At 37.3% G+C, this 27,375-nt stretch overlaps 1 protein-coding gene across 1 annotated transcript in view; it reads right to left on the reverse strand.

Moving 5' to 3' along the window:
* Positions 1-27,375, reverse strand: part of LOC139742476 (myelin regulatory factor-like protein) — a 55,360-nt gene that overhangs the window by 18,612 nt on the left and 9,373 nt on the right. Inside the window, exons 3-11 of the mRNA XM_071653014.1 lie at positions 16,799-16,987; positions 14,491-15,039; positions 9,643-9,746; positions 5,900-5,947; positions 4,494-4,632; positions 2,620-2,713; positions 1,849-2,027; positions 1,121-1,322; positions 601-681 (exon numbers count right to left, since the gene is read on the reverse strand). Of these exons, the coding sequence (XP_071509115.1) occupies positions 601-681; positions 1,121-1,322; positions 1,849-2,027; positions 2,620-2,713; positions 4,494-4,632; positions 5,900-5,947; positions 9,643-9,746; positions 14,491-15,039; positions 16,799-16,987 (1,585 nt within the window). The remainder of the gene's footprint in view (positions 1-600; positions 682-1,120; positions 1,323-1,848; positions 2,028-2,619; positions 2,714-4,493; positions 4,633-5,899; positions 5,948-9,642; positions 9,747-14,490; positions 15,040-16,798; positions 16,988-27,375) is intronic.

Genomic DNA, 27,375 nt, shown 5'->3' on the forward strand with positions numbered 1-27,375 from the left:
TTCATCATGTCACTACTGTTTTCTAGTTTAGCTCACATGGTAGCATCACTGACCTGGAAGCAGGCAGCGAAAAGGTTCAAATCCCCCAGTGGTTCCTCCCTTTCGCTTGGACTATCATCCTTTGTATCGATAAATGTGATCATAACTACAGAGAGCTAAAAACATACATACATCACTGATCATAGCACCTTCTTTAACCCAACAGTAAGCCAGAGACTCCAACCGCAAGCACTTTCTGATTTGAAAATCCCCCTGCCTGAAACCCCTGGCAAACAGAGGCTCCAACTTTAATGTGTGCAAAGCGCATATCATGAGCACAAAGTTCCTTGCAGCCAGAGTCCAGGGCCCTTAAGCCGGCCCTGGAAGGTCTAGGGTTCCAGATGCTCTCTCGTGCTATCTCAGGCTTATTTTTCGACATACCATGACACTAAAGTAAGAGATCATTTCAAGTGGGAGACACAGAGCTAGGGCGGGAAAAATTGCATCTTAAGCGGGACAATGAGAGATTTGGCAAACTGGGCTTTCGGCGGGAGATCTCCCATCAAAAGCGGGAGAGTTTGTATGTTAATCCGCAATACTGTAAAAAATGGCGAATCTCACATTATGGAAGATGGAGTCCTGGCTTGATCCCTTCTGCCAGAAAACATCAACATCGCTCTCAAACTGGCCCGGGTTGGATGCCTGCAGTCAATATAAGGATAGCCAAATATTAGACAACATCAACAGAAAAATTGTAAGTGCTAGGAAGCATACATGTACAAAGACCAAATGCTCTACAAAGTTACATTGCGTATGAACAACAACATGTTCAAATTTTACAATAGGAAAGGGGGGGGGGGGGGGGACTTCATTCTATTATGCTTTCAGAGACAATATAAGATTAGATCATTTCAGTCCCAAATTTTGCAATGTAAAAGCGTGTATCATGCCTGTGTAGAATGCATGACATAAATTCAAGGCAAGTTCTGTTGATATTCAACAGCATACAAGAAAATGGAAAATAATGGAACTTGACATGTAAAATTCACACCATCTACTCATGGATGAATACCATACTATACCAACAAACTAACAAAAGTTGGATAGGAGAGGACACAAGAATTCTGACAACAGTCATTACCCTGACAATGATTCTCTCGGAGACTTGGGACGCCACGGTGTAGATCTCGTTTCCCACGTGAGCCTGGATGGCGACGACCAACATGAAGTAGCGCTGGTCCGGGTTGGGCTTACCCTTCTTACGCATGTTGTTGGATGTCGTCTCGCTGAAGTGAAGCCGCCCTATGGTCGCCTTGACAACGTTATCCGGGATGATGTCAAGCCTGGAACCATTACAGAGGAGCAGGAAATGGTTTGAATGGACACAGATTCTATATTGTCATCTCTGAGTACAATGTAGATCTGACAAAGATGGCATCTTGCTTTTCCAGGAACAAATTTGCATGAAGAAAGATCACATTTAATCACTATCGGCTTGCTCCTGTTGTCTCCTTACTCTTGGCCTTCTTCCACACATACTCAGTTTTATTTTTCCTCTGAGAGCACTCTACATTACCCACCTCATCCTTTACTCTCAGCATCACATTCTTTACGACACGGAGTACAGTATCTCAAATATGACATCTTTTGTTAGCATTTGAAGAATTCCTATTTGACCACTTTTACACAGCTATCAAATTGCATCCATACTTCTGAATCAGTAAATATTTACCAGTAAAATCAACAGGGCAAAAGGCATACTATGTATTTACTAGACCATCTTAACATGGGAGGCAAGCAACCACTGATTCGCACACCAGTAATGGATGTCACCTTGCCAGGCATACACTCAATCTCACGTCTACTCACTTGGCCGGGACAAAGGGTTTCTTGCTACGGTCTGCCTGGGACTGCTCAACCCGGATGTACGAGTTCATGGCCTCCACTTTGATGCCATGGACATGGACGCAAAAATTGTCCGCTGCCTTCAGCCCAGACTCCGTCTCCACCAGCCGTGGCTGACCGTTGACACATAGGTGGACGGTCACCTGCAATCATCACAGCTCCCCTAAATTACTCCAAGCGATCTTACATTTCCACATGTATGCAGCGAGGGTTAAATCTACATAAATTACACAGAACACCTGTACTATACTTCCAGCAAAGTTTAGAATGAAACTTTGTCCAGTGGTCTGCACAGATAACCAATACATGAAGAATTTCATTGCAAAACAGTTTATCTTTTTATAGTCCATTCTTGTCAATTTGAGATAATTGCGATCAAAGCCGCTTAAAACAATGAAAATAGTATTAAAAAAATGAATTATGTTTCATCATAGCTTGAATAATATTCCTTGTTATGTACAAAGTGAGGTATCATTTCAAGGCTTTTTTTTTTGTGTGTGTGCGTGTGGGGGGGGGGGGGGGGGGGGGAGGGATAGTGGACTAATCTAAGAATATAAAAAAATGATGATCTATCTTTTATCCCAGGGTAGTAAATACACTTGGTAAGCAAAATGATTGCTTGCAATATATTTAGCATTAGAAGATGTATATATGATATGAATTATAGAATTTTACGAGTCACAGAATAACTACAATACTATACTGTAGTGAGGAAAAACAAAATTTCTTTTCTACCTGAAAGTGATTCTTCTTTTGGCACACAAACGCGTCGTCTGGTATTGAGAAGTTGAAGCCCTTGTCAGCCTCGACGCGATAGCTGAGAGTTGTTCTGCAGGTTGAGAAGTGTAAAGTTTCATTAATTGGACATTCATTTGAAGAACACCATGGGAGCAGCAGTTAAGTACCAACAATACATTGTGAATGGTTTGGAGAATGAAGATAACAACATCACATGAGAAACCTAAAGTACGACTACATAGGTTTGTACACATTGTATTATACACAGGTGTTTCTGTAACTCAGATCTTTTATGTGACTGTACTTGAAGAATGTCTACAGGCAAATTGGTAAAAAAAAATCATCCCCATAAAGAACAAAATAAAACAAAACAGCACAAAATTTGAAACAAACCTCAGCAGTGTGCCTTTCCCAAATAATCATGTTTCTATGACTACATGTAAATCATTTCAGTGTGCTCATATCATGGTACATGTAACAGTCAAACTGTAAGGAATAGAATCTATGTATTGCCACAGCTTTCAAAATGCTGGTTCTGAGATGAAGCAAACTTAAGATATCAAATTTACTGTTTGCCTGTAAACAAGAAATGAACTTCTTTACATACAGTTTGGAATAGGTCATTGCTGTTTTACAGGAGAACAGCTAAAGCTGAGCTGGAGCTCAAGCTCACACTTAATCCCCAGTTGTCACGTTTTGCTGACACCTTTTATATGATGTATCAGTTGAATGGGGGGAGGGGGGGTGTTTCATTATCAACAATTTATTAACCTTCATTACTGTATATGAACACATGTACAAGACTTGACATGTGCCCTTGAACATACAAAATGTAGCAGCAGCCTTGCAAACAATTCTTTTTCATCTATACTTCAGAACAAGCAAGCAAACGTACAAACACCAGTCATGTTTATGATTACAAAAATTAACTTGGTTTTGTATATATGAATAATGTTATATTGATAGCGATTACATAACAAACAGAGTCCAACAAAATGGAGGAGCATTAATTTGAACCAGTGGAAATTAGGGGAATTCCAAAGAGCATTCAAAGAGATGCCTGGGTGTTATAGTGTACATGCATCTCATTAGGGAGTAACAATTCCCGAATCAGAGGTGCATGTACTGTACTGTACTTTTTTTCTTTTCTTTTTTTTAAATCTCAACAGCAAGATATTATGAAAGCTTCTAGGGAGCCCCCTGCAGATTTAGGGAGACCTGGCAGTTCTATTACACACACAATTTTGATACATTCCTGATCAAGAGAATGAGATCATCCCTATTCACTGTCTGCTAGTTTCACATTCAACACCAATAGCTAAAATGAACAAGGATCAAAGTACAGTATGTCAGAGTTTAACAGGAAGAAAGCAAATAGAAAGTAGCAGTAGACCAACTTGATTGGTCTACAGTGCTTGGGGAATACCCTCATTAGATACTCAATCTTGCCAATGAGAGCAAAATATATCATAAAAAAAAGAAACAAAAGAAGCAAAGGAGGAGGAAAATGATGAAGAAGAAAGAAGAAAGAGAGGAGGGGAGAAGGAGAAGAAGGTGGAGAAAAAAAATAAGAAGAAAAGAAGAAGAAGAAGAAGAAGAAAAGAAGAAGAAGAAGGAGAAGAAGAAGGAGAAGAAGAAGAAGAAGAAGAAGAAGAAGAAGAAGTAGAAGAAGTAAAGGAAGAAGAAGGAGAAGAAGAAGAAGAAGAAGAAGAAGGAGAAGAAGAAGGAGAAATAGAAGAAGAAGAAGAAGAAGAAGAAGAAGAAGAAGAAGAAGGAGAAATAGAAGAAGAAGAAGAAGAAGAAGAAGAAGAAGAAGAAGAAGAAGAAGAAGAAGAAGAAAAAGAAGAAGAAGAGGTTGTTGTTGTTCTCACATTTCTTGTCCATTTGCATCCAGAATTTTGTGCCACTTGTTCGTCTGGTACGGCTGCCACTTCAGGAACTGGTAGACAGCGTCTGTGTAAGGCAAGCCGTCACCAGCCGGCTGGTCATATATATATTCACTTCCCAGATCTGTTGGGGGGTTTAACACAATAAAATTTAAAGAGATACATACAAGCTGTAGCTGAACATGGATTGGAAGCATAGGCTGGAGATTTTGCAAGAGCTTTATTTTTGCAATTTCTTGAGGAGTCAGGTGCTATTTGTGAATTTAAGATCAAGCAAAATTATGAACTCTGGCATTGACGTAAATGTGACATGCACACGTTGGTGTCTCCCTTCATCACCCTACTCCATGATTGCCAATTTAGCCAATTACAAAATTGTCCGGAAGTCCAGATTTAAAAAAAAAAAAAAATGAAAAATTGGCTCACTAAATATATTATTAGTGATGTATCAGGCATGGTTTTGCAAAGATGACTGTGGGTGCGTTCGAGCACTCTAAAGCGTACCAAAACGAACTGAACTTTAATATGCATACAGGTACCATATTGAACAGTGCCAGATTTGAAGCGTTTGAGCACTCTGTTGAGAAAGCGTACCTCATGAATTATTTTTAGAGGGGGTCGTGCATATTGCAGGAAGAGGGTCGTTCACCTGGCGCACTTGAACTACTTACAGCTGTCCCGAACAAAGAGAATGAACTCTTTACATTATGACATATGTGCATTTATGTGCACTCTTCACATACAAACATTTGGTGCATTTTTGGTACCCTTTTGGAGCACATCAGGAAGTGGTTCACTTTTGGCTCGGTTCAGTAGGGTACTGTACACTTTAGGAGGGTACTGTACACTTTAGGAGCGTTCGAGCGCTCCTCTGCTGTGGGTACGGTACGGTACAGTTCACTTCAGAAGAGCGCTCAAATGCATCCTACAGCACTGCCCTGCCAGGAGGCAAACAAAACAAACAAACAAACAAACAAAACAAAACAAAACACACACACACAAGACTTTGGTTTATTAGCAACAGGAAACTGAATGTTACAGCCTCTTCACCCCAAAGGGAAATCCCTGATAACAAAGATAACAAAGGATACAAAATGAAAGAAATTAACCATGACAAATGATATTGGCTTGAAAGTTCTGACAAAACACAACTGTGAGGATCCTGAAGTATTCTGATGGTCTGATTTTAGTCTATTTATCGAAAGCCATCTCGAGCATGGTGTGACAGCTGTACATTGGACTTAAGCAATGCAGTGTCACATCTGCATCTAGACCCTTGAATAGTTGAAGAACAAGCAGTGTGTACAGTACCACTTTCAATTTGCAGTTTGTGAGTTAAAACTGTACAGTAAAATTTAATATTGAATGTTGGTGTCTTCAGAAACACTTACTTGAATTGTAATCTCCCTCGTTGCTGAGCGGGCACGGTGAAGGATCAACTGAAACGGAACACAAGAAAATCAGGGCAGTATTAAAGCACTTTGAATTGGAGGCTTTATTCACGTAAGATTTGTCCATTGCTCATCTAACCTACAGTATCAAGTCCAAGAAAAAACACATTTATGTGGTTTTGTGCTAGATCTTGCCATCATAATTTCTTGTATCTATTGTTAGTGTTTCACAATGTAAAGGAAATAATTTTCTCTTACAGGAGCCATTTGTTGTTCATCTTTATTCTTTAGACTTTAATAGTGGTGAACGTACAATGTGACATGAACAGACAAAACTGTCACATTTTTGTCCATCCATGTTACATACAGTATGTATGTTCACCACTAATTCTAAAATTGGTATAGAACACAGTGTTCAAAAGAATTTTAGTGAGGGCTCACTATTATTATCTTATCAATATTACAGTGTAGGCCATTCAGTTGAAAAACAAATTTTCAGTGAGCATTCATTATTTGACTTTCATTTGTTAGTCCACAGCTTCCTGTCCAGCATTACATACGTGTACATGTACGTTATCCCCAAATTTTTCACTTTGGCAAAATTTCTATAACATTTCTTCTTCGAGGCAATTTTGGGGCAAAGTTATCTCTTATTACACTATTCTACAAGATCATATTGTACTGTGGGTAATGCACACTGGAAACAAAAAAAAAATAAAGCAACATCCCTGAAATGTGCCCTTTTACTGTGGAAATGCCCTACAACATGTACACTGTAGATACAGCTGTAAATAAATATTCATACATTACAAACGCAGCGCTATTAAACAAAGATGACCATAACTGTCATGCCTGCTGTCAATATAATTAAACCATCAAGCTGACATGAATGTAATGAGATTTTGCAGCCCTGGACAGTTTGAGGTCATCACGAAATCAAGCAATAATGAGTTTCAGGGGGTAGCTGTCAATCAGGGCAAGCATGAATTTGCAGCAGGATGTCATACAAAAAGGCTTTGGTTTTTAGTCATGCTTTAATGAACTGATTCAATGGTGGTACAAGTGTAGTGGCTCCTTCACAATCCATTCCAACTTCCTCTTCTACATTGTAGAGATTTCAGCTTGTGGTATGACCTACATAGTAAATTATTAGGCTTTGTGCAATGTTCGGCAGCAATCAGCCAAGAAACTCAATGCATTCCTTTAATATTCCTTTTACTTGTACTATAAGTGCCCACATTTTTCTCTTCTTGTCAGACCTAACAGGATTTGGGTCGCACAATTTGTCATTCATTACTTTATTCATGTACATGTTTTATCAAGATTACACATGGAACACTTCAACTTGTCATATATACAGTGTACATATGTACATCTTAAAAGCTAAACTCACTTCTTTCAAAAAAAGAAAAAAAAACTCCTACAATGTTTTCTGAAGGTAAACACAATTCAGGTAGTGTCACCATTTACAATGGTGATTGAAAAGACTACAATTTGTAAATCAGCACCATGTATGAAAAATATCACACTGAAAAAAAAACCCAAATATCAAGACAATACTGCTCTCTGTAGATGACTTGAAATTGGAATCACATGCATAGAAGTCCATTTTTATATGAAAGCCATGCCAATCCTCAGGTTAGCTATTGTGCTTGTGTTCAAGCTTGTGATATAATCTGATGAATTAATGTTGTGCTTCTGATGGATACAATTGTGTTTCAATGTTCTCTCAATGAAAAAATTAAAAAAAACAGAAAATGATGCAGACATGGCCTACTATTAAATCTTTTACATAAAAATTCATGACTAAAGAAACATGTGGATATTTGCGTGAAGATGAAATAAAAACATACACTTGCATGATTTTGCAAACAATAAACAGTGTGCAGTACAGTGTATACATAATTTCAGTTAATGAGGTTACATATCTGAGACTATACATGTACAATGTATTTAGCTGTACATGTAGGGCATTAAAATCAAAGTAACATAACGATTTCTTATAATATTAACAATTTCTTAAAGGGATTGTACAGCTATGGTTGACACCTAATTTCAGGTTTCTAACATTTGTTGGTAAGATAATGAGAAACCTCTTATAAAATGTGAAAGAGCATGTAATTCTATGAGGAATTCAACGTTTATTTGATGAAAATTAGTTTTGAAATGGCTGAGATATCAAAAAAGAGCGATTCTAATAAAGTGTGGGACCCACACTTAATTACGATCGCTTTGTTTTACTTTGTTTTTTGATGTTTCAGTCATTCCAAACCCGATCTTCGTCATATAAACTTTGAATTCCTCTTAAAATGGTATGTTCTGTACTAAATCATAAGTGTTTTCTTGGTATCTCGCAAAAAGTTAAAAACCCAATTCTCATCTCCACCAAAACTGTACTATCCCTTTAAAACTAAAGTGTGAAGTACTGGCGACTTGCATCAAAACATGCCAGATGCTCACCATTCAAGTTCTCTATTATCAAAAAATAAATCAATTTAAGCATAGATTTCATCTCTTTCACTACAGGTTACAAAAATATAATGGATGATTATTGTGTCATAATATCACAAAATGAAAAATACTATGGATTAAAAAAAAAGAATAAAGATTATAAAATAAAGGTACAAAAATGTAAGATGGTGTAGATCAAGCATGCACAATCTCTTGTCCTTGTATTACCTGTAAGTCTCTCTTTTAGCAATCGGTCTACAGAAGAAATCAAATGAAGGAACTACATTTACATACATGTGTGTATCTCTTGTGATGCCACAAGGTGGCACTTAAGATAGTATGTTTATTCATATAGTATTTTGACCATGACCTCTACACTGTATGCTGAACCATGATAAGAACGTGAGGCTTATTTGTTAATTGCTATTTGAAACTTGAGTCCCAACATTGCACAGGTGTAGCTGACATTTACAGTACAAACTTAAACAGACAGACGTACAGACAATCAACAAAAAACAGAGTCCTGTTGGCGCCCACAGCTGAGCTGAAAACTGTCTGTGTCTACACTCCCACTTCATTCATTTGACTCAAATCTCAGTGTGGAATGAACTCAAATAGCTGTTAGCAACCACTTTTTTTTTGTACACCAGAAAGATAAAAAAGAAAGATTTAAGATAAAATCACCCAAAGCTGAATCTTGGGTTTGTTTGCGAAATATAGCTTTAAGGGTAGCCAATTTGATTTTGTACATGTACCTGTGTATATATGCTGTGTATTACAGCATGATGTACAAGCATGTGTCAAAAAATCACATTATAATGTGGCACTGCTGTTGCAAAAATTTTAAGAGTCTTCTCACAGGTAAAAAAAATGAAAGACCTACCACAGCAAAAGGGCCAAAAAGCATTCAGATTGTTTTTTTTTAATGGATGACATCCAACATACACAGTACACAAATTTTGTCTATAGCAGTCTGATGTTGCTGATGGGACAAATATTTCAAACTAGTACTGTGACAAAAGAAATTTTGAATCCAGGCAGCAAGTTCCACATGAATATCACACCAGGGCAGCTGAATATCACTAAAGATACCTCATCAGCATGTTTTGTTGTTACTTTTAAGTTTATGGCAACAGGTAACATTAACAAGAACACAGAAATGATCGATACACACAAGAGACTTCAAGTGAATGGCTGGCTAGCAATACCTCGCCAACACTCAGCATGAAATGATACAGAGAGCCAGTGTGAACACAGAGAGTTGGGAAGGGAGGGAGCTACATTGTATTTACCTGGCTCCTGTTTCACTTGCATCAGTTTGTTGAGCATGTTCTGGTTGATGGTGTTTTCTGGAGATATTGAATGCCGCCTCTTCTTCTGCGTGTGGCCAATCAGACTGCAGTCACAAGAAACACAAAACACAAAACAAAACAAAACAAAAAATGTCAATACTGGAAAATAGCACAACTACAGTAACTCTGGAAAGCATACTTGTTTATTTTACATATAAAGGTGAATCACTGCTAAGTGACTGTGGTGAGTACAAAGGATTACTGGGTACATCTTAAATACTTTTGATACATCCACAATATTCCGAAGAAGGAAGACCCTGCTGAAATGTATTCACATCGCATGTACACTGCAGACTTTGCTTGGGGAAGAACTCCATGACAACGCAAAGTTGATGCCACACACGGGCAAAAAGAGATACTATAAAAACACACATTTTCGCAAGCATGAAACTTTTGCAGCGCATCGAATGTCAGTCGCCAATTTGTGAAAGTTTCATGACGCGAAAAAAAAAAAAAAGCTGTTGTCTCTATCTATGCGTGAGTGTCATGCCACATGCAATGTATGTTTCTGGCAAGATAGCAAACTCTTGACACTGGTGTTTCACTATCAAAAATGACAATTACCACAAAATATTCAGTTTGCACTGGCAAGCAGAAGAGTTTTGGGTTCAATTAGCAGTGGACTCTAAAAAGAAGTTTATCCCACATGACAACTGGGGTTGAGTAACTATAATTATAAAAAAGGTGTCTGTTAAATTTAATCAGTGTTCCACATTCATTAACTTTTGTTATAAGGTACAGGCAACTCTCATTAATCTTATAACAAAGTCGTCAGTACTGACAGTTTTCTTTCATTACATCAAAATTTTCTTTGATAGCCAAACAATATACATGTATAGATAATAAGTTTAATAGTGCCCTGATTTTTCACTTGGTTGTAACAGGATTTTTGTTTTTCCAACCGTGTCAGTTAAAAAGGGGTGCACTGTACATTGTATAACAATGCACTTGCTCATCGCTACTGCAGTAATGTAGTTGTGCAGGTCTTGTAGGCTAATGGTAGTTAGAATTGGAGGTACAAAAAGTCTGTATGGTAATGTAAACTTGACTGGAATTTGAATAGTGGAACTGCATCACCGCGCACATTGGCTGCAAATACCAGCCTGTCTTGGTGAAAATTTTTCTCAAACTGAGCTTCTCCCCAATGGTGTCTATACCAGTATCCAAAAGTGTGGATGATTTGTAATGTCCATAATCAGCACCATCTCCTTTACACTTTCACGTTTGCTGCAGCACTCCTCCTACCTTATCACTCCTAAAATCTTAAAACATAAGGACTACCACTGCATGATACTGCAGTGTTACTACTTTAACACATGATATAATCACGGCATCAAGATTTTCGCGAATTGGAGCTGATGGTGGCCTTTTTCGCGGCAAGAAATTTTCGTGAGTTGCCAGTGGCATTCAATGCAGAGAGTGTAAACAAATTTCAAGCTTTTGTGTGCATTTTCAATAATTTCAAAAAATCTTGGCTCTTGCAAAATTTGCAAAATTAAAAGGCATGTGAACATTCTTCATCTTACAGGACCAACCAAAACTGATGAATATGATTGCATTAAATCGATGCAGCACTTCACCTACACATCATGTCAACCTGTTGAATTGATGTACATTTTGTATAAAGACTCACACAAATTTTGCAGTTCTAAATGATCTGTAAATTTGAAGACCATGTACAGTGTACATTGATACATTGCTGTTGTCACCAATGTAGGATTTAATTCTATAGAAAGCATTGTTCAAACATGTAGGCTACAAAACAGAGTGTCATGGAGATTTGAGGAGCTCTTGACCGTGTCCAAAAAGTGAATGAAACTTGAATATAGGGCAAGTCCAAGATATCGCGCACCTTACGTATGGGACATTCAGAGATTTCAAACCTCTGAAAAGTAATGAAGGAGCACTTGGATTTTACTATGTATCATCAGGATGACTGGTATCCCTGAGAAGAACATTGTGTCTAAGTTTGATGTCATTTGACCTTGGGTTAATTATTTTATTAAGAAAAATATGGCAACTTACGTATGGGACCAGAGAAAAACTGGATTTTTCAAAAAAAGGTTTGACTTGAAAGTTCTCTGAAAGTACCTTATTGATCAAGTTCTGTTTAGAAGTGAAGAAAGGTACAATACTGAAGTATCTTTCAGCAAAGTTTCATTGCAAAAGAATACAGCATTTTTTCATGAAGTTGGTTTAATTAACGAAAGTACACCTTACGTATGGGACATGGCTCAACTTACGTATGGGACATATGTCTTTAGTGCACAAGTGTATTCATGGGAATGACTTTGAATTTTCCCATAGTGTCATATTCAGTTCCACAAATCATACTACAACATTTAACAAATGAAATAGACTGCTAAGTAGGTGCTTTCCCAGTTCAGGCACCTAACAAAAGCTAAAATAAGACAAATAAAAGTAATTACCAATTTACAATTAAATATCTTAGTTTGGATTCCGTCATGCATTAACACTGTCGTCATGATGTCTATACATACAGATACAGTATATACTGACACTCTATTTCTAGCCCATTTGTAATACTCTTGTCAATATTTTTATCAATTGAAAAAAAAAAAAGATGTGCGAATTCTAGCTTGTGACCTTGATGTAGCATACATGCACATGTACCATGACTAATTTGTAGTCTTGATAATTTCAACTGTAAAATCAAATGTCATGTACAGTGTAATTTGCAAATACAGTTTGAAGTAGGTACTTTCAGTAGTTCTAGGCTTACCTTGCAAGTTGTCTAAGTTTTTATAGAGCTTTATAATTGTTTGAAATGCAGCACAAAACACAACAACAAGAGTAATTCATTTTGCTCTGTAATCATCATGTTTTGCCATGTGAATTTTAGCTTCTGCAAAATCAATCAAAATTTTAATGAAACTTTTAGACTTTAAAAGCCGTGGTAGAACAAAGAGATAGAAGAATGTATGTACCTATGCTGGCTTTTTTTCTCAAATTGCATGGCTTCAAGTCTATGAAACCAAAGACCACAAAATTTGTGTTGATACTTTGTACATACATAATGCTTGTGTAGTGAAACAGGAAAGATTGTCATTTGTATTCAAATCTTAAGAGAAAATGTAATTCTAGATTTGAAACACTTAAGTAACTCACTGATCTGAAACTTACAATTTTGATAAATTCTAATAACCTCATTTGATTGCAATGTATGGTGATAATTGTGTAGATGTGGGGTACAAAGTAAGTACATTGTATGATTTGATGAAGGTGTCTCAGAGCACATCTGTCTCCTCAAACACAAAATATAAAAAAAAAATGAATTCCCCATTTTTTGTGTGGTTTGTGTTTTTAGCACTCCAACCAGAGAACCAGTATTGATATTGTGGTTCATGGTAAATGTAAACTATAGTCTTCATTTTACCGGATTTTCAGAAATCATGTTCATGACCTTGATAAAGTCATGACATATTCTGAGGGTGTGCAGTTGAAATATTAAACATCATATCAAAATAAAAAGTATTCTCGTAGGGTTTTTCCTTTGCTATCAACTCTAGTAATGACAAAGTTACCTGCTGTCACCTCAAGTGATTTTTCTATTCAGTAAGACCTGTAATGTTGTCATTGATGAGCTCCACAAGCACGATTTCCCTTTTGAGGCTGTACAGCCTGTAGTACATGCTGAACAATGTACTGCACCTAAAATGACACTCAGAGAATCCCATTCTCTTGGACAAAGTCATTTTGTAGAGAGGTAAAGTTGAAAATGATAACTGAATTAAGAAAATATCCAATATCAAAATGTTAAAGGGAGGAATGCTAATTGAAGACCAGCTGCACAGCCTGTAATGAAAATAAGAAAATAAATGAATAATCTTTATTTTCCTTTCTTAATCATAGAATGACTCAATAAAGCTGTTCTTACACTCTCCCTGAGGTCAACTGAGTAGGAGAGGCAGATATATAGACATATCCTTCAGAGTAGGTGCAAAGATAACCATTAACCAAACAAATGTAACGACATATAGCATCCATGTCAAAAGGCGGTTTTCCCATTCACTTTGCATGTAATGTCCCATACGTAAGGCATTTGTCCCATACGTAAGCAAACTTTAATTAGTTATAAGACGAAGGACTAATTAAATTTCCACATTTAGTTTTGCTAATCTGGAGTTAAAATGAATAAATTAGAACTTCCTGAAGTATGATTGGTCAATGTTAGAAATCTTCAGAGAAAACTTAAAAAAACATACTCAAATCCTTACGTATGGGACACTTCATTCTGGGAAAGTGCATAATTTGCATAATTAATGTGCTGACCTTGTTTTACCAATTGGAAATTATACTAGCTCATACAGGGGTCATGTCCATAAAGGAACTAGGTCAATGACAAATTCAACTGATTTTATATGAATATTTTTAATTTGTCCCATACGTAAGGTTTGTTTTTACTTTATGCAAATTAAGGTCATATTTCTTGCATAAATTTGCATAATTCAATATTTTCTTTGCTGGAAATATATAATTTAACTCTTTGGCTACAACATGAATTTTGAGCATCTGAGGGGACATTATCTTGGACTTGCCCTATAGAGATGTGCAAGTCATGGAGGTAAAGTACTTCACAAGAGCAACTAAAAACAAAAGTAAAAGCAAAACTAAACAAAAACAGATTACAGCTCTGTGTGTAGTGGCAGGGTTTGTTGGTGACTACAAAATACCTTGGTATCAAAAAGAAATGAGAGTCCACACACGTCAGGCATTCAATATCACAAAGGTTTATGTGATACTGCTAAAACCAATCACCTTTCATACCTATCTTTTCTCGTCAATGTGGTGTTAATTGTCTCCCTCATTGGCACTTGTGACAGGCTGGAGGTAACGGCAGTTGTTTGCGAGTCTGCCAGGAAGTTTGTGAACTGCTGCGGCGCCGTTTGTGGCACTCCGGCCGAAATGGAGGACACTCCCAGGGTGACTGGTACCTGGGCCGGTGCAGAGGGCGCCATGCCCGCTGGCAGTCTCAGTCCAGCCGGTACCGGGATACCGGTCAGCGGTAACGTGTGGTCAGAAGGCACTGGTAGCGAGGCTTGCGTTATCATGGGCGTGGGGATTGCACTGCTGTGAGGTATTGTCGTCACCATGGGAACCTGTTGCTGCTGCTGCTGCGGCTGCTGTTGGGGGTTGCCAAGAACCGAGGATCTGTTCATGTTTGTCACTGGGTGTTCTTGGCTCACCATGCCCTGCCCTGGCATGCCTTGAGAGTTGAAGGCGCCACCCTGGTAGTGGGACAGACATTGGTCCAGCTTGTTGTCTGGAGGCGAGTAAGGCTCGGACCCGGAGTCGGGAGGGGAGTCCGGAATATGACTACACAGTAAAAGAAATGACAACAAAAAAACACATAAAATTGCATGGGTACACAAGCCAGCACTCAGCATCATAAAACTGTACACCCGCACCAATGCTGAATTATACACAAATGTAAGATTTGTACAATGCGTGTACAAATGTACTAGTGAATGGCTTTACAACAAACAGCCATCAAATGAAAGAACCTCACAGAAGTACACTACATACAATACATGTATATCACACAGGGTCCCATTTCTACAGCTTTGTCTGTGGTATTATATTGTACATTGCGAGTGCACATCTCCCGGAAGTTGATGTCTACACCGTTCATCTACATATTCTTACATTTTTTAATCTGAGAGACTTAGTACAATATGACGAGACCATTTACAGTGTACAATGTAGATTGTACATTTGTACGCGTATCCTATGCAAGTTTCCATGTGATAATAAACCATACTTTGCTGCACCTCTTTTACAATCTCGATCTTACATTGTATCTCTCATCAAGATCGAAGGCACATACAAGACCTCTGATTCTACATTTGTAGAGGGTGTTGTTGGATAAAGTTTGATGCTCAGGTACCGTATCTGCCATGCTCCTGATATCTGATTATTAAATTGACTCATTCGGTGAGTATGTTGAAAATGGTTAAAAACAATGCCGATCTCACTTTCTCTATTGATTTGCCTGCTGTCTATGGCTTGCTCCACGTACTGTACAGCAAATTGTGAATGATTATTAAAGCTAGAACAAGCAATAATACGCTGCCCATGACCTACAATTTGTACTTTTCATTGACAGTTTAAAAAACATAATATCTATAATGGATATTTCACATTGTAGCTTTTAATACATTTTGCAACATCTGTTGAAGAAGGCAGTGATCATTAAACCATCCATCCCAGGGGCGGATCCAGGAATTCTGTAAAGGGGTGGGGTGGGGGGGGGGGGGGGCGCAAATAATATTTCTGGTGCCACTTCCAGGTTTCATTTCATTTTTTTTCTTTTTTTTTCTTTTGTTTTTTAACGAAAAATAAAGGGGGGGGGCATGCGCCAGTTGCACCCCCCTCTGGATCCGCCACTGCATCCTAAAAGCACCCTCTTGATAATAAATCCCAGGTCCATGTGCCTTTTAAGGGAAGCAGTCCTGAGATTTTCACTGTACTGATAATTAAGAAGAGTAAAAAATATAACCTTTCACCAATTTATACACGTGGACATCAAAAATTGTCTCCGTACGCGATTTTTTAAAAATAATTCCTGCAAGCGATCGTTTAAGAGCCTGCCAAAAGGTGCAACGTCATTGATGCCCTAATCTCAATTTGACAGCCGTGCCTCAGAAAACCAATTTAAGTGTTCAAAATGATCATATCTGATTTTTTCATAAAATGTGACAATATGTGGTTTTATTTTTTCAAACAAAATATTTCAAGCTTATTTACAATTAATATAAAAATAAATAGTAAACATGTATAAATTTATAAATAACTAGGGATGACGAGCAGAACACCGCTGGAAAGAGTTGTGCATCGATGACGTATGACTCTCCGCCAAGACTTGCTCATTTGCAGAGTCACACTTTTTAAACCGAAATGTACGAGCTTATTTGGTGATTTGAAAGTTTGTTTTTGATGAAAGTGGTTCATTGGAGGTACCAACAACAACATATTTTTTTTAGATTTCGTGAGGACTGCGTCCCTTTAAATGCATGGGATACATGTACAATACATGTACAGTTTTAACAACAACCATCATCATCACTCCACACACCTCATTGGAACTGTGGGAATTCCATCAAGGTCCACCTCGCTGCTGAAGCCGAGGTTCTCGAAGACGGAGACCCCATTGTCTGTCATGCAAGGTATGGGCTGTGATTTCGGGGGCAGCAGCTGCCCAGCCGGCCCCTGACCACCGTGGGTGAGGCCAAGGGATCCATCGTTGGTTATATCGGATAGTGCTCTGTTGTAGACAAATAAGAAGATGACTTAAGCATGGAACTCCACATTTTGTTTACAAAACTGTAAGTTGACTTTGATAATAGGGCATAAGAAACGAGATGAAAAAAAAAAAACAACAAAATCTTTACAATTTGTAGGTTTCAACTACTCTGAAAATTCTTTTTTTACTACTGTACATGTAGGACATTTGATATGGAATTAGGAAGTTTCTCATTTCTTTGCGATTAGAATGAAGAGATACAAATGTACATGTATTGGTTGCAACCATGCGTACTATTAAAAGTTTATTGATAGATGATACAGGTATGTATGATGATGTCATGCTGGCACAACTCTGCAATTGGTCTTTACCCCAAAATATCCTTTAATATGATAGTCATGTTTTTGGTTAATGATTTACAGTTTGTAAGTTAAATTCGAACCATCCCTCAAAAAGTTACCACTTGCAGGCTGTTACAAGGCCACATCAATTTGATCTACATTATGTACAGATTGTACATTGTAGATTAAAAGGAATGAAAGTACAAATGTACAGTAGTAGGCTGGAGGGACAGGGTACACCAAAAGTTTTTCCTCAAGGAATTAACATAGTACCATGGTAACACCACTCTACAGAACTAAAGTGAGAAAACAGAGATGTCTGTAAAGGCTGTATAGCACTATACATAATGTTGTGTACACAATCTGTACAACTGTATGATGTGCAAGTGTACAAATGTACATTTTGTACAATTGTACGTAGAGGACAAACCCTGTAGATTTGGTACACGTGTAGATAATAGACATGACTACATGTACACATTACATGTATGTGTATACAAATGTACAAATCACAGTTTAATACTGTATACAGGTAATATAATGCAAAAATGTTCACGGTATAATTTTGCATTGTACATATATTTTCGCATACATGTACATAGTATTTCACGCCACTATACTTCCAGCTAGCGCAAATTCAAAAACCCCTAAAAATATCTTCACCATTTTCTCTGCAAATATTGAATGGGTTGATAATTGCACAGCACAAATTGAGGAACCCTAGAATGTGTTTTTGAGCTGCTCAGTGGAAAAAAAAAATAATAATAATAATCATGCAAAAATATCAATGTTTACAGGGTTATCCACTACACAAAGCTTGTACTGTACAAACTGTACAAGTACAGGTGTACATTGTACTATTCAAACTATGTAATATAAAGATTAAACTTGTTCAGTTTCATAAAAATGTACAGTACAGCATGTACATTTAGTGTACTACAATTCTACATGCAGACCATTTATTTTACTTCTCACGAGCAAAAGGTTTTCATTTGTTCTGGATTGTTTTCTTTTGTTTGTTTTTGACTGAACTCTGTACTACATTACATGTATGTACAAGATATGTACGTAACAGTATACAGAGAAGAATGCCATTGAAGGCCCTACTGTAGGGCCCAATGCACAGTGCACACTGAAATGTCATGAATCAAAACAAAAACAAACAAAACAAAACAAAATGAACTACAAATTGTACCTGTCATAACAAAAATTGGTAACCACTGGTTCATTGTGTTTTTATAGCAGGGGGGGGGGGTGAAAAGGGGGTGTACAGGACTGCATACAAAGAGTGCTATAAAATCAGAACACACTGTAAATATGCACACAGTAATAGCTTCTAGCTGCAGTCTCCTCCATTCATTATGTGTACACAATAGAAAAGCGCTGCACAAGGGCAGAGCACACTGGACTTTGGACACTGTCATGCGACTTCTGTTTTGGATGTTATCTGCAAGTGTTGTACAATGTTTCTGTTACAATGGACTACATGGTACCATATGATAACATGAAAAAATGTGCAAACATAGTAGACATGCTGTACAATCTACAATGTATAACCTATAGCCTATGTATAAACTAGATTTTTTGAACAGCATAAAAAAATGTTGTGCAAAACTTTGCCTTGAGTCAGCTTTTGAACAGTCAGAATAACAAGAAAATACTTGGCAAGAAAGTTTGCTCTAAAAGGTACCAATGTACACTCATCCAGTTGGGCTTGCAGTACAATGTAATGTACTACGTACAGTGTGCATGTGTACAACAATGTTCTTTTAATACTGAGTACAAGTCTTTCATTCACTATTGTCACAGGCATGTGTTTACAACGCTCAGCCATAAAATGTGTAAAATTGATGAACTCAGTGTCTCTACATGTACATCACACCTGTCAAACCTACACTGTACTGTACGTTCATGTGCAATGTACACTGGTTTCATGTGGTTCCTATAGTGTACATTGTACAACCTTGTACGTGTACATCAAGTCATCAGGGCCCCATTTCATGATAGCAACTCTTGCTGGAATGGCAACTTCCAATAGCAACAGCCAATCAGGAAGCTGGATTCTTGTCGTTACCATGACAATTGCCATTCCAGCGAGAGTTGCTACAGTGTATCATATCAACTCTTTATGAAATGGGGCCCTGTACTTGTACAAATGTACAAGTGTACACATGTACATTACATGCTGTATTAAGTACACATGTACATCTACAATATACACACTTGTACAGTTATTGTGTACAGTGTACATACATTTTGTGTAAATACACTACAAATGTACATTTTTACGTAATACATACATGTAAACAGTTTGTACATGCAAGTACATTTTTGTATGTACATGAACACTGTACACATGTACCAGTGTACAACATCCCATGCCTATGTACAGTACCTGTGATACAAATTGTAGTAACTAGTGAAATTGGTATTGAATGATACACGGTACATGGATGGTACTGTACACATGCATTTTCAACAGCATCAGTTTACAACTTGTATGTACTGTACTGTAAACGTCAATATTTTCGCGCGACTAATTTTTCGCGCTGAGCGGCTCGAAAACATATTCGCGGGTTCTTAAATTCGCTCTCCGCAGCGGGTTAATACACAGTCTCTGTTTTCATCCAGCGATGCCAGCGTACATGTACGATAAGCGATGTAGCGAACGGCGCGAGTGCGAGTACAAGCGCTCAACTACGTAGTACATGTGTATTTTACTCGATACATGTACTGTAGTACTAGTGCTGTAGTCGCGTGGATGTAGCACACCAATCGGCCATGGGCTCACTGCGTTCGGTGCGTGCGATGATACTGCTATAAATATGCGTAAACATGTCTGTACTACGTAGCAGTATCATCGACGAAGCGCACACAATTCAGGCCGTTCAAAATGTGCATAGAAAATTGCGAAGATACAAATGTATATTCGCGCGTTTTTGAATTCGCGCTAGACGAACGTAGCGCGAAATCCGCGAAAATTAATGTACCGCGAAAATTTCCACGTTTACAGTATTTCATACTGGAGCCCTTTTTTCCATAACAGCCTGTCACTGCAGGAAATCTTCACAGTGGTAAACACACACACAAAATTACATTGTCGCTGCCAAGGCATACTGTAATTTATGGAAATACATTTGTACTACCAGTATACACTGTACCTTCTTTTAATCTCCTTTCTTCTTTCCATAATTTGGAACTTTAAAGCTTTGTCTGTTATATCAGCATGCTACAAACACGCGCACATACAATTTTTGTACGTGCTTGCCCGATTGCCTGAGGCAAGTGAAAATCAAATTTGGACAAGTGTCTTTTGAACAATGAGAACAAATGCTTGCCCGAATTTCATAGGCAAGCAAAAAGTTCTGAAGCCACTTTGATACGCGTAGCCCCCCTTTGGTTACACTGTATTCCCCTCAACAAACCCACAAAGTCAACCATACAGAAGCCCAAAGATAATGGCTATTTGTACTGTACATGTATGTATCTCATTTCAGCAACTTTCCAACACATGAAAAAGCCCAATGCAATGCAACAGCAACACTTGATTGGATCAATACTCCATTGTGTTTAAGTGTGCGAATCAATGTGTGCTGTTTCCAAATTCAAACGATTGTGTTTTATTTACATTGTACAGCCCTTGACTGTACACACCTGATTTTCTAAATCTTGCATTTCCTTCTATTTTGGGCTTTCTTTTCAGGCAAGTAAAATTAATATTTGGGGAAGTATTTTGCAGCAAATTTGAAAATTTGCTTGCCCAACCAGGCAAGTGGTATAAAAAGTTACATGTATGTGTACATGTACAATGTGTGCAGCACCCTGAATATTAATATTATGGACTGGCCTTGAGGGGATGATGACATTTATTGCCTGAACTAGAATTGGGCAATACAATTCAAGTGAGGCTAATTACTGGTAATGTCTATATCCCCCGAAAGTAGCCAGTCCATATCATTAGTTACGTTCAGACGGGAGCCCTTAACCTCGAAGTTAGGAAACTTCGAGGTTAGAGCTTGTAGTTAGGGACCGTGAAGACGCACTCGTAGTTAGCAAACCTCGAAGTTTGCTCGATGTTTCGAGCCACGAGAAATCTTATGGTTAGCGCTCTAACCACGAGCCGCGGGGGGTCCCCACTCGTAGTTAAGCACCGTGTGGACACAAAAAACAACGAACTCGAAGTTTAAGAGTGACCTCGCCGTAAGCTCCAGCCCCCACAATTTCTCTCTGCTTCCGGGTCAACCTCCCAAACGTACACCACAAATACACTACACGTGAAAAACCTATGACGCACGACACAACAACATCATCTTTTCTTCCCATGCGCTTGATCTCTGAAACTGAACACGTCGAACTCGCTACTGTATTCTATATTCTTCTCCGACGCTAAAAAAAAATGTTTTCGATGAATATCTTCATAAAGGCATAAAGTCATCAGTGCAGTGCTATCTCTGCATACCATGACAGAGAAAAAGAGTACTGTAAGCGAGTCCGACAGGGTTGGACTAAAGAACAAATAGACGCCTTGTTAGCAGTGTGGGCTGAAACTTCCGGTTTTGTGGTTTTAACATCGGGTGGGACCCACTCGTAGTTACGGGGGGCAGAAGCTTAACTTCGAGGTTTCGTAACCTCGAGGTTAAGATTCGTCGTGTGGACACACGTTGTAGTTAGGGGGCAAGAGCTAAACCTCGAGGTTTCCTTACCTCGAGGTTAGGGCCTGCCGTCTGAACGTAACTATTATTATTACCCATGTCGGGCATCATGAACATTAAATTAAATCGTTACAATCTAAACTTCCCAAATTACGGTAATAATTCCACTCGACGCTACAGTAGGTTCAACCCCACACCACTGGTCAACGCTACTTTCACACGCATGCACACAATCCCTAGGCACAATTCAGATATGCGGCGCGTGCAACATCCAGTTCACACAGTTGCAGCAATCGTCCTCTATTTTTACGTGCTCACGTATGGGAATTTGCCCTCTGTCGCGAAACTCCTGAAGGTACAATACATGTATGATGCACACGTTACAGAAACAGCCCAGTCAGACACACCCATACACATGGTGCAGCGATCGCCTTCTAATTTTACGTGTTAATGTATGGGAATTTGCCCTTCATCACGAAACCTCTCCGCGAGAAACTCTCATCAACAGCAAATTTTCATCACATGGAGCTCACATGCGCGGATGCTACATTTCCCTCGTTTTTAACACGCAAATCCCATAGGCATAATTTGCCAAAGAGGGAAATACTGTATACGCTATAATTTTCGCGTACATAAATTTTCGCGAATTGCTGCTGTCACATATTTTCACGAGTGGTTAAATTCGCGATTGGGGGACCAGAGAAAATATGAAGTGGCAAAGAAAGTGTGAATTTTCAACTTACTAGCAAATAAGAATGATACTAGTTACACTGCACGAAAAAAACTTACCAAACTCTGCGAACTAGTAAGTTAGAATTCAACATTTTTGAAGTGGTTAAGTCCATCGCGCTAGATTTCTGACGAGTGGTCCCCTTGCGATAATGGATTGGCTCTCTACAGTATTCGTAAGTAGACGTGGACGTGCGTAAACAAGCTTATAGCCAGTATGGTCTGTTCGGTAAGCTGTGACATGCTGTAGTACTGAAATGTTCGTATCATCAAGGCAAGGGATTCATTTTGGAAGGTAATATTTTCGCGTGTTGTTAATTTCGCGAATAGCTCCCGACTCGCGAAATTCGCGAAAATAAAACCCCCGCGAAATATATAGCGTATACGGCCTTTTTTACGATCAGTGGTGTAACTTTTGTACTCGGAGGGTCAAAATTTCAAACAAAATATTTTTTCATTATTCTGTTTGATTCCTGTTTGAAAGTATTCAAATTTTTGAAAAAATAACATTTCAGACGTTAAAGCTGAAGGGTTATTGGTGTAATTTAAGGAAAACCCTGGCACCTGAAGTAAATTTAAGCAAAATTTTGCTTTCATGAATTGCACCATATTGACAAAACTCTGTAGTCAAACTTCACCATGCAAAGTTTATATGGTTAACAACAATATATAGTTTGTGAATCAAAACTATTTGGGGGTTGAATATAAAGTGAATTTAAAAAAAAAAAATACATGAGATTTATAAATTTTTGCTAAAAATACAAATTGACATGCAATTTTTAAGATTTTAACTATTTAATTGAGGGCAGGCCAGGTCAAACTCTTACTATAACAAGTCTTTAAGAAGGGCTACCTTCCTATGTAGGTTAAATAAAATTCCAATCATTTCTTTAAAACTTGGATTTTTCACACATGGATGTTTCGGAGGTGACAGTTAACATATTAGAATGTTTCGGAGGTGACATTAATATTAACACTCACTTTTTTTTTTAGAATAAGTGACAATAACACAAAAACTTCTTCTTTTTATCAATGTTTTTAATAATTATAATTCGAGAACAAGAAATTAACTCCTGTTTCAAGCAGATAAACCACACAGAACAAGTGTTTTGTTACACTTCATTAATTAGCATGGGTACCGGTAGTGTGCCTTCCATTTGGGCGAAGGATGTAAGCTAAATATTGTAATCCGAAGAAACATGGCATTTCATTTTCTACCTTAACTTGAGATGAGGGTGTGAGATCATTTTAGTAATGTTTCTTTGCTCTCTGAACATTTTATTCCACAACACCAGGGAAGAATCACTTCGTTTCGGAGGTGACATTCAATGTTAACATTGTGTTAGAATATTAATTTACAGTAAGAATATGATGGACATAAGCTAGATATTGTAACCTGAAGAAACATGGCATTCCATGTTCTACTTGTACCTTAAATTGAAATGAGGGTGTAAGATCATTTCAGTAATGTTTCTTTACTCTCAGAATATTTTATTCCACAACACCAGGGAAGAATAACTTTGTTTCGGAGGTGACATTCAATGTTAACATTGTGTTCATGTATTCATATACTACAACTGTATGTCCCCCCAAAAAAATTTACAATTAGACTTTTGCATTGATAGCACCCAATATGATTAAATCAACTAAATTCTACTTTGGGGTCTTAAATTATAACATCTTAGCTCTATTTTGCAGAAAGCCCCAGTCAATTTGGTTATTGATCTCAAAGAAATGTGGATTGTTATAAAGGATGTCAGGAGTCTGATTCTTCCAAGTTCAGCACTTGGATGCTCTTGGAACTGCATATTAATGTGTAAGCACAATATACAGAACTTGGAGGGAAGGGAATCCTCACATGCTCTACAAAAATCCTCAATTCTCTTTGACCTCTGAAGCAAAGTGAATGGGGTTTTCTGTAAGGCGTGGGCAATGAGTTATAGTTTCAATCCCTTACATTGTATTTTAGATTGATTCACTATCTTTAAAGTTATCGTTGCGGAGGGTACCACTGTAATTTTTTGGCGGGGACATACGGTATGAATACCAAAGGCAAAAATTCTTATTTGACTTGTGTACGTTTTTGTTTGCAGGTAGTTTTATAAATACATTAATTCAAGGATGTTCATGAATTCTTCATCATCCTTGATAGCCACCATACCAATGTTATGATACTGGTGAAAGGTGTTTGGTTCATCTGGGATAAATTTTCTATACACCAGATTCATTTAAACTGTTGACATTACTAAAATATATTTTACATTTTTTGAATTGATTGAAAATTACCTGCAAATCATGCATATTTAACAGTCACTTTTGAGAGTAAAAAGTATATGATAAGAAAAAACATTTTATTGTTTTTGAGGTGACACAACACAGAGACAACCCAACTTCTCAGGTGTTAAATATTTAGTGAACATTCATGTCTTTCCTCATAGCTTTAATTTTCAAATATAAGCTCTTTCTTTCAGTTTTTACTTGTTATTTTGTTTGGTTATTCTCTTTCATGATAATGGATACCAGCTCATATTTTGTTTGAGATTGTAATTCATACTAATCTTTAACAGGTTTTTACAGTTTGGTTAAGACAACAGTTTGTGTTTCCCAGCTGAAGAGAGCAGCATAATGCTTTTCTGTGAACTTGAGGGGAAAATTTGTTTTTGTTCAGTAATTTTCCCCATCAACTTCACAGAAGGTCCCTGACACAAACTGGTCTCAAATAAACCTATAAGGGACCGAAACTGGAAAAGGACAAGTTCACCTCAATAGACATAAGGGTTGAGTAAATATAGCAATATTAGTAAAACACATCAGTGAGAGTTTGAGGGAAGTAAGGCAATCCGTTCCAGAGTTATGGATTTTTGAAGTATCTGCTCAGTCAAAGCTGAATGAGAAGACTTCTATAGCTTGTGATGTCACATGTGCACAAGGATATAGAGAAAGTATCAAGAAAATTCAACATTCTGTATTTTCATTTTTCTTGCACAACAAAAGAACACATGACTTCTCTCTTTTGGAAGGCAGGGTGAATAATATTGCCCTAAAATACATCAGAAGCAAGTTCAAGAAATATGCACTTTTTTCAAAAAGTAAAGTTTTGTGAAATTCACTTATATTTTCCTTATATCGTTGTATGCATGTGACATCATACACTGTCGTAGTCGTCTCATCCAGCAGTGATTGCCCAGATACTTAAAAACCCATAACTTTTGAATGGATTGTCCAATTTCCCCCAAACTTTCAATGATATGTTTTACTGTTGAACATTTGCATTCACTCAATCCACATGTATATGAAAGTGGACTTGTCCTTTAAGAAACTATTTTCTTTTCCTTGAAATTCCAGTACTTAAAGCCAAATTCTAAGATAAAACATAATAACAAAACAAGGTAAACACCTCATCAAAAGTACTGAAATAGAACTACAAATTTTGTTTGTTTTTTTTTTATCTTTCCCTTTCCAGTCCTGGGGACTTGTTCCTCTGTTCACTAATAGTTGTCACATAACTTCAATAATCTTAAAAAATACAATGTCATAAACAGTTGGTTCAACTTGGAAAATGTAATAATTATTGTCATATTAAAAAAAAAAAATCACATAATTTTGTTTATGATTACCACATTGTACATGGAAAAACAACAATTCAAGAACAAGTTGTGCACCAGCTACATGTATAGGCATGTGGCCTTTTTGTGGAGTTTGATGATTTGATGATTTTTTTTTTTTTTTACATTCTTTTTTTTTAAGATGGTGGACTAGGGCATGCATGAACTGCCACATGTATTACTTTGGTATCAAGGGAATTCTGGTGAGCTATGTATACAAAAGTCACTTCTGTTGTGATAATTTTGTAGTATATTAAATGTATTAGAAAATGTTAATAGATAGTGAAAAGGAACTGAAGTCTTGCCTTTCACTATCACATAACAATATGGTGTTAACAAACAATGTCACCTCCGAAACACAAGAAAAAGCAACCTACAAGGAAAGCTGTGATTGGTAAATCTTCACAACTAAATTGCTTGTTGGAAATCAAGCTTCTAAAGATGAAAGCATCTATATGTTTACTTAACTAAAGCAGGAGAAATGATCTTGATTACAATATTATATAACAGATGGGTGTATTTTGTGCATTCTCATTGTTAAAAAAAGTGAAAAAATGTAAATTTGCCCTAAAACGTACAGTCTAGTAATAAAAAAAAGAGTGAGAGTGTGGTAGTTGATTTCTCCACTTTCAAACTTATGTTACTAAAATAAATGAAACCATTGGAGTACATGATATGGTTTCTCTTCAACAGAAATGAACAAAAAATCTTGTTAACAGTGTTTTGTCACCTCCGAAACAGTAATTTTTAGTTTTTATTGAATCTTTTATTAATCCCTAGAAAATTCTCACTTCCTGTTGCCATATTACTATTGTCATCCAAAAGAGATTCCTGTCAATTGGACAGAATCAAACAAAATTGCTTTGTCTTCGAGAAATTATCAAATATAATATGCCTGTTGTTTCGGAGGGGACAATTGTTTCGGAGGTGACAAGTGTTAACGGAAAATTGTAAATTGCTCCGAAATGAAAACAACAGGCTATATTTCTACTACCTTCCTTCAGAGATAATGTGAGGGGATATGTTACATTTTTGCAAATGTAATGTATAACTGATGTCAAGAATAAAAAAATTAAATACAT

This window comes from Diadema antillarum, unplaced genomic scaffold (assembly GCF_040938485.1).
Source record: "Diadema antillarum isolate AM-2024a unplaced genomic scaffold, OU_Dant_1.0 seq00001002_RagTag, whole genome shotgun sequence".
NCBI classification, from domain to species: Eukaryota; Metazoa; Echinodermata; class Echinoidea; order Diadematoida; family Diadematidae; genus Diadema; species Diadema antillarum.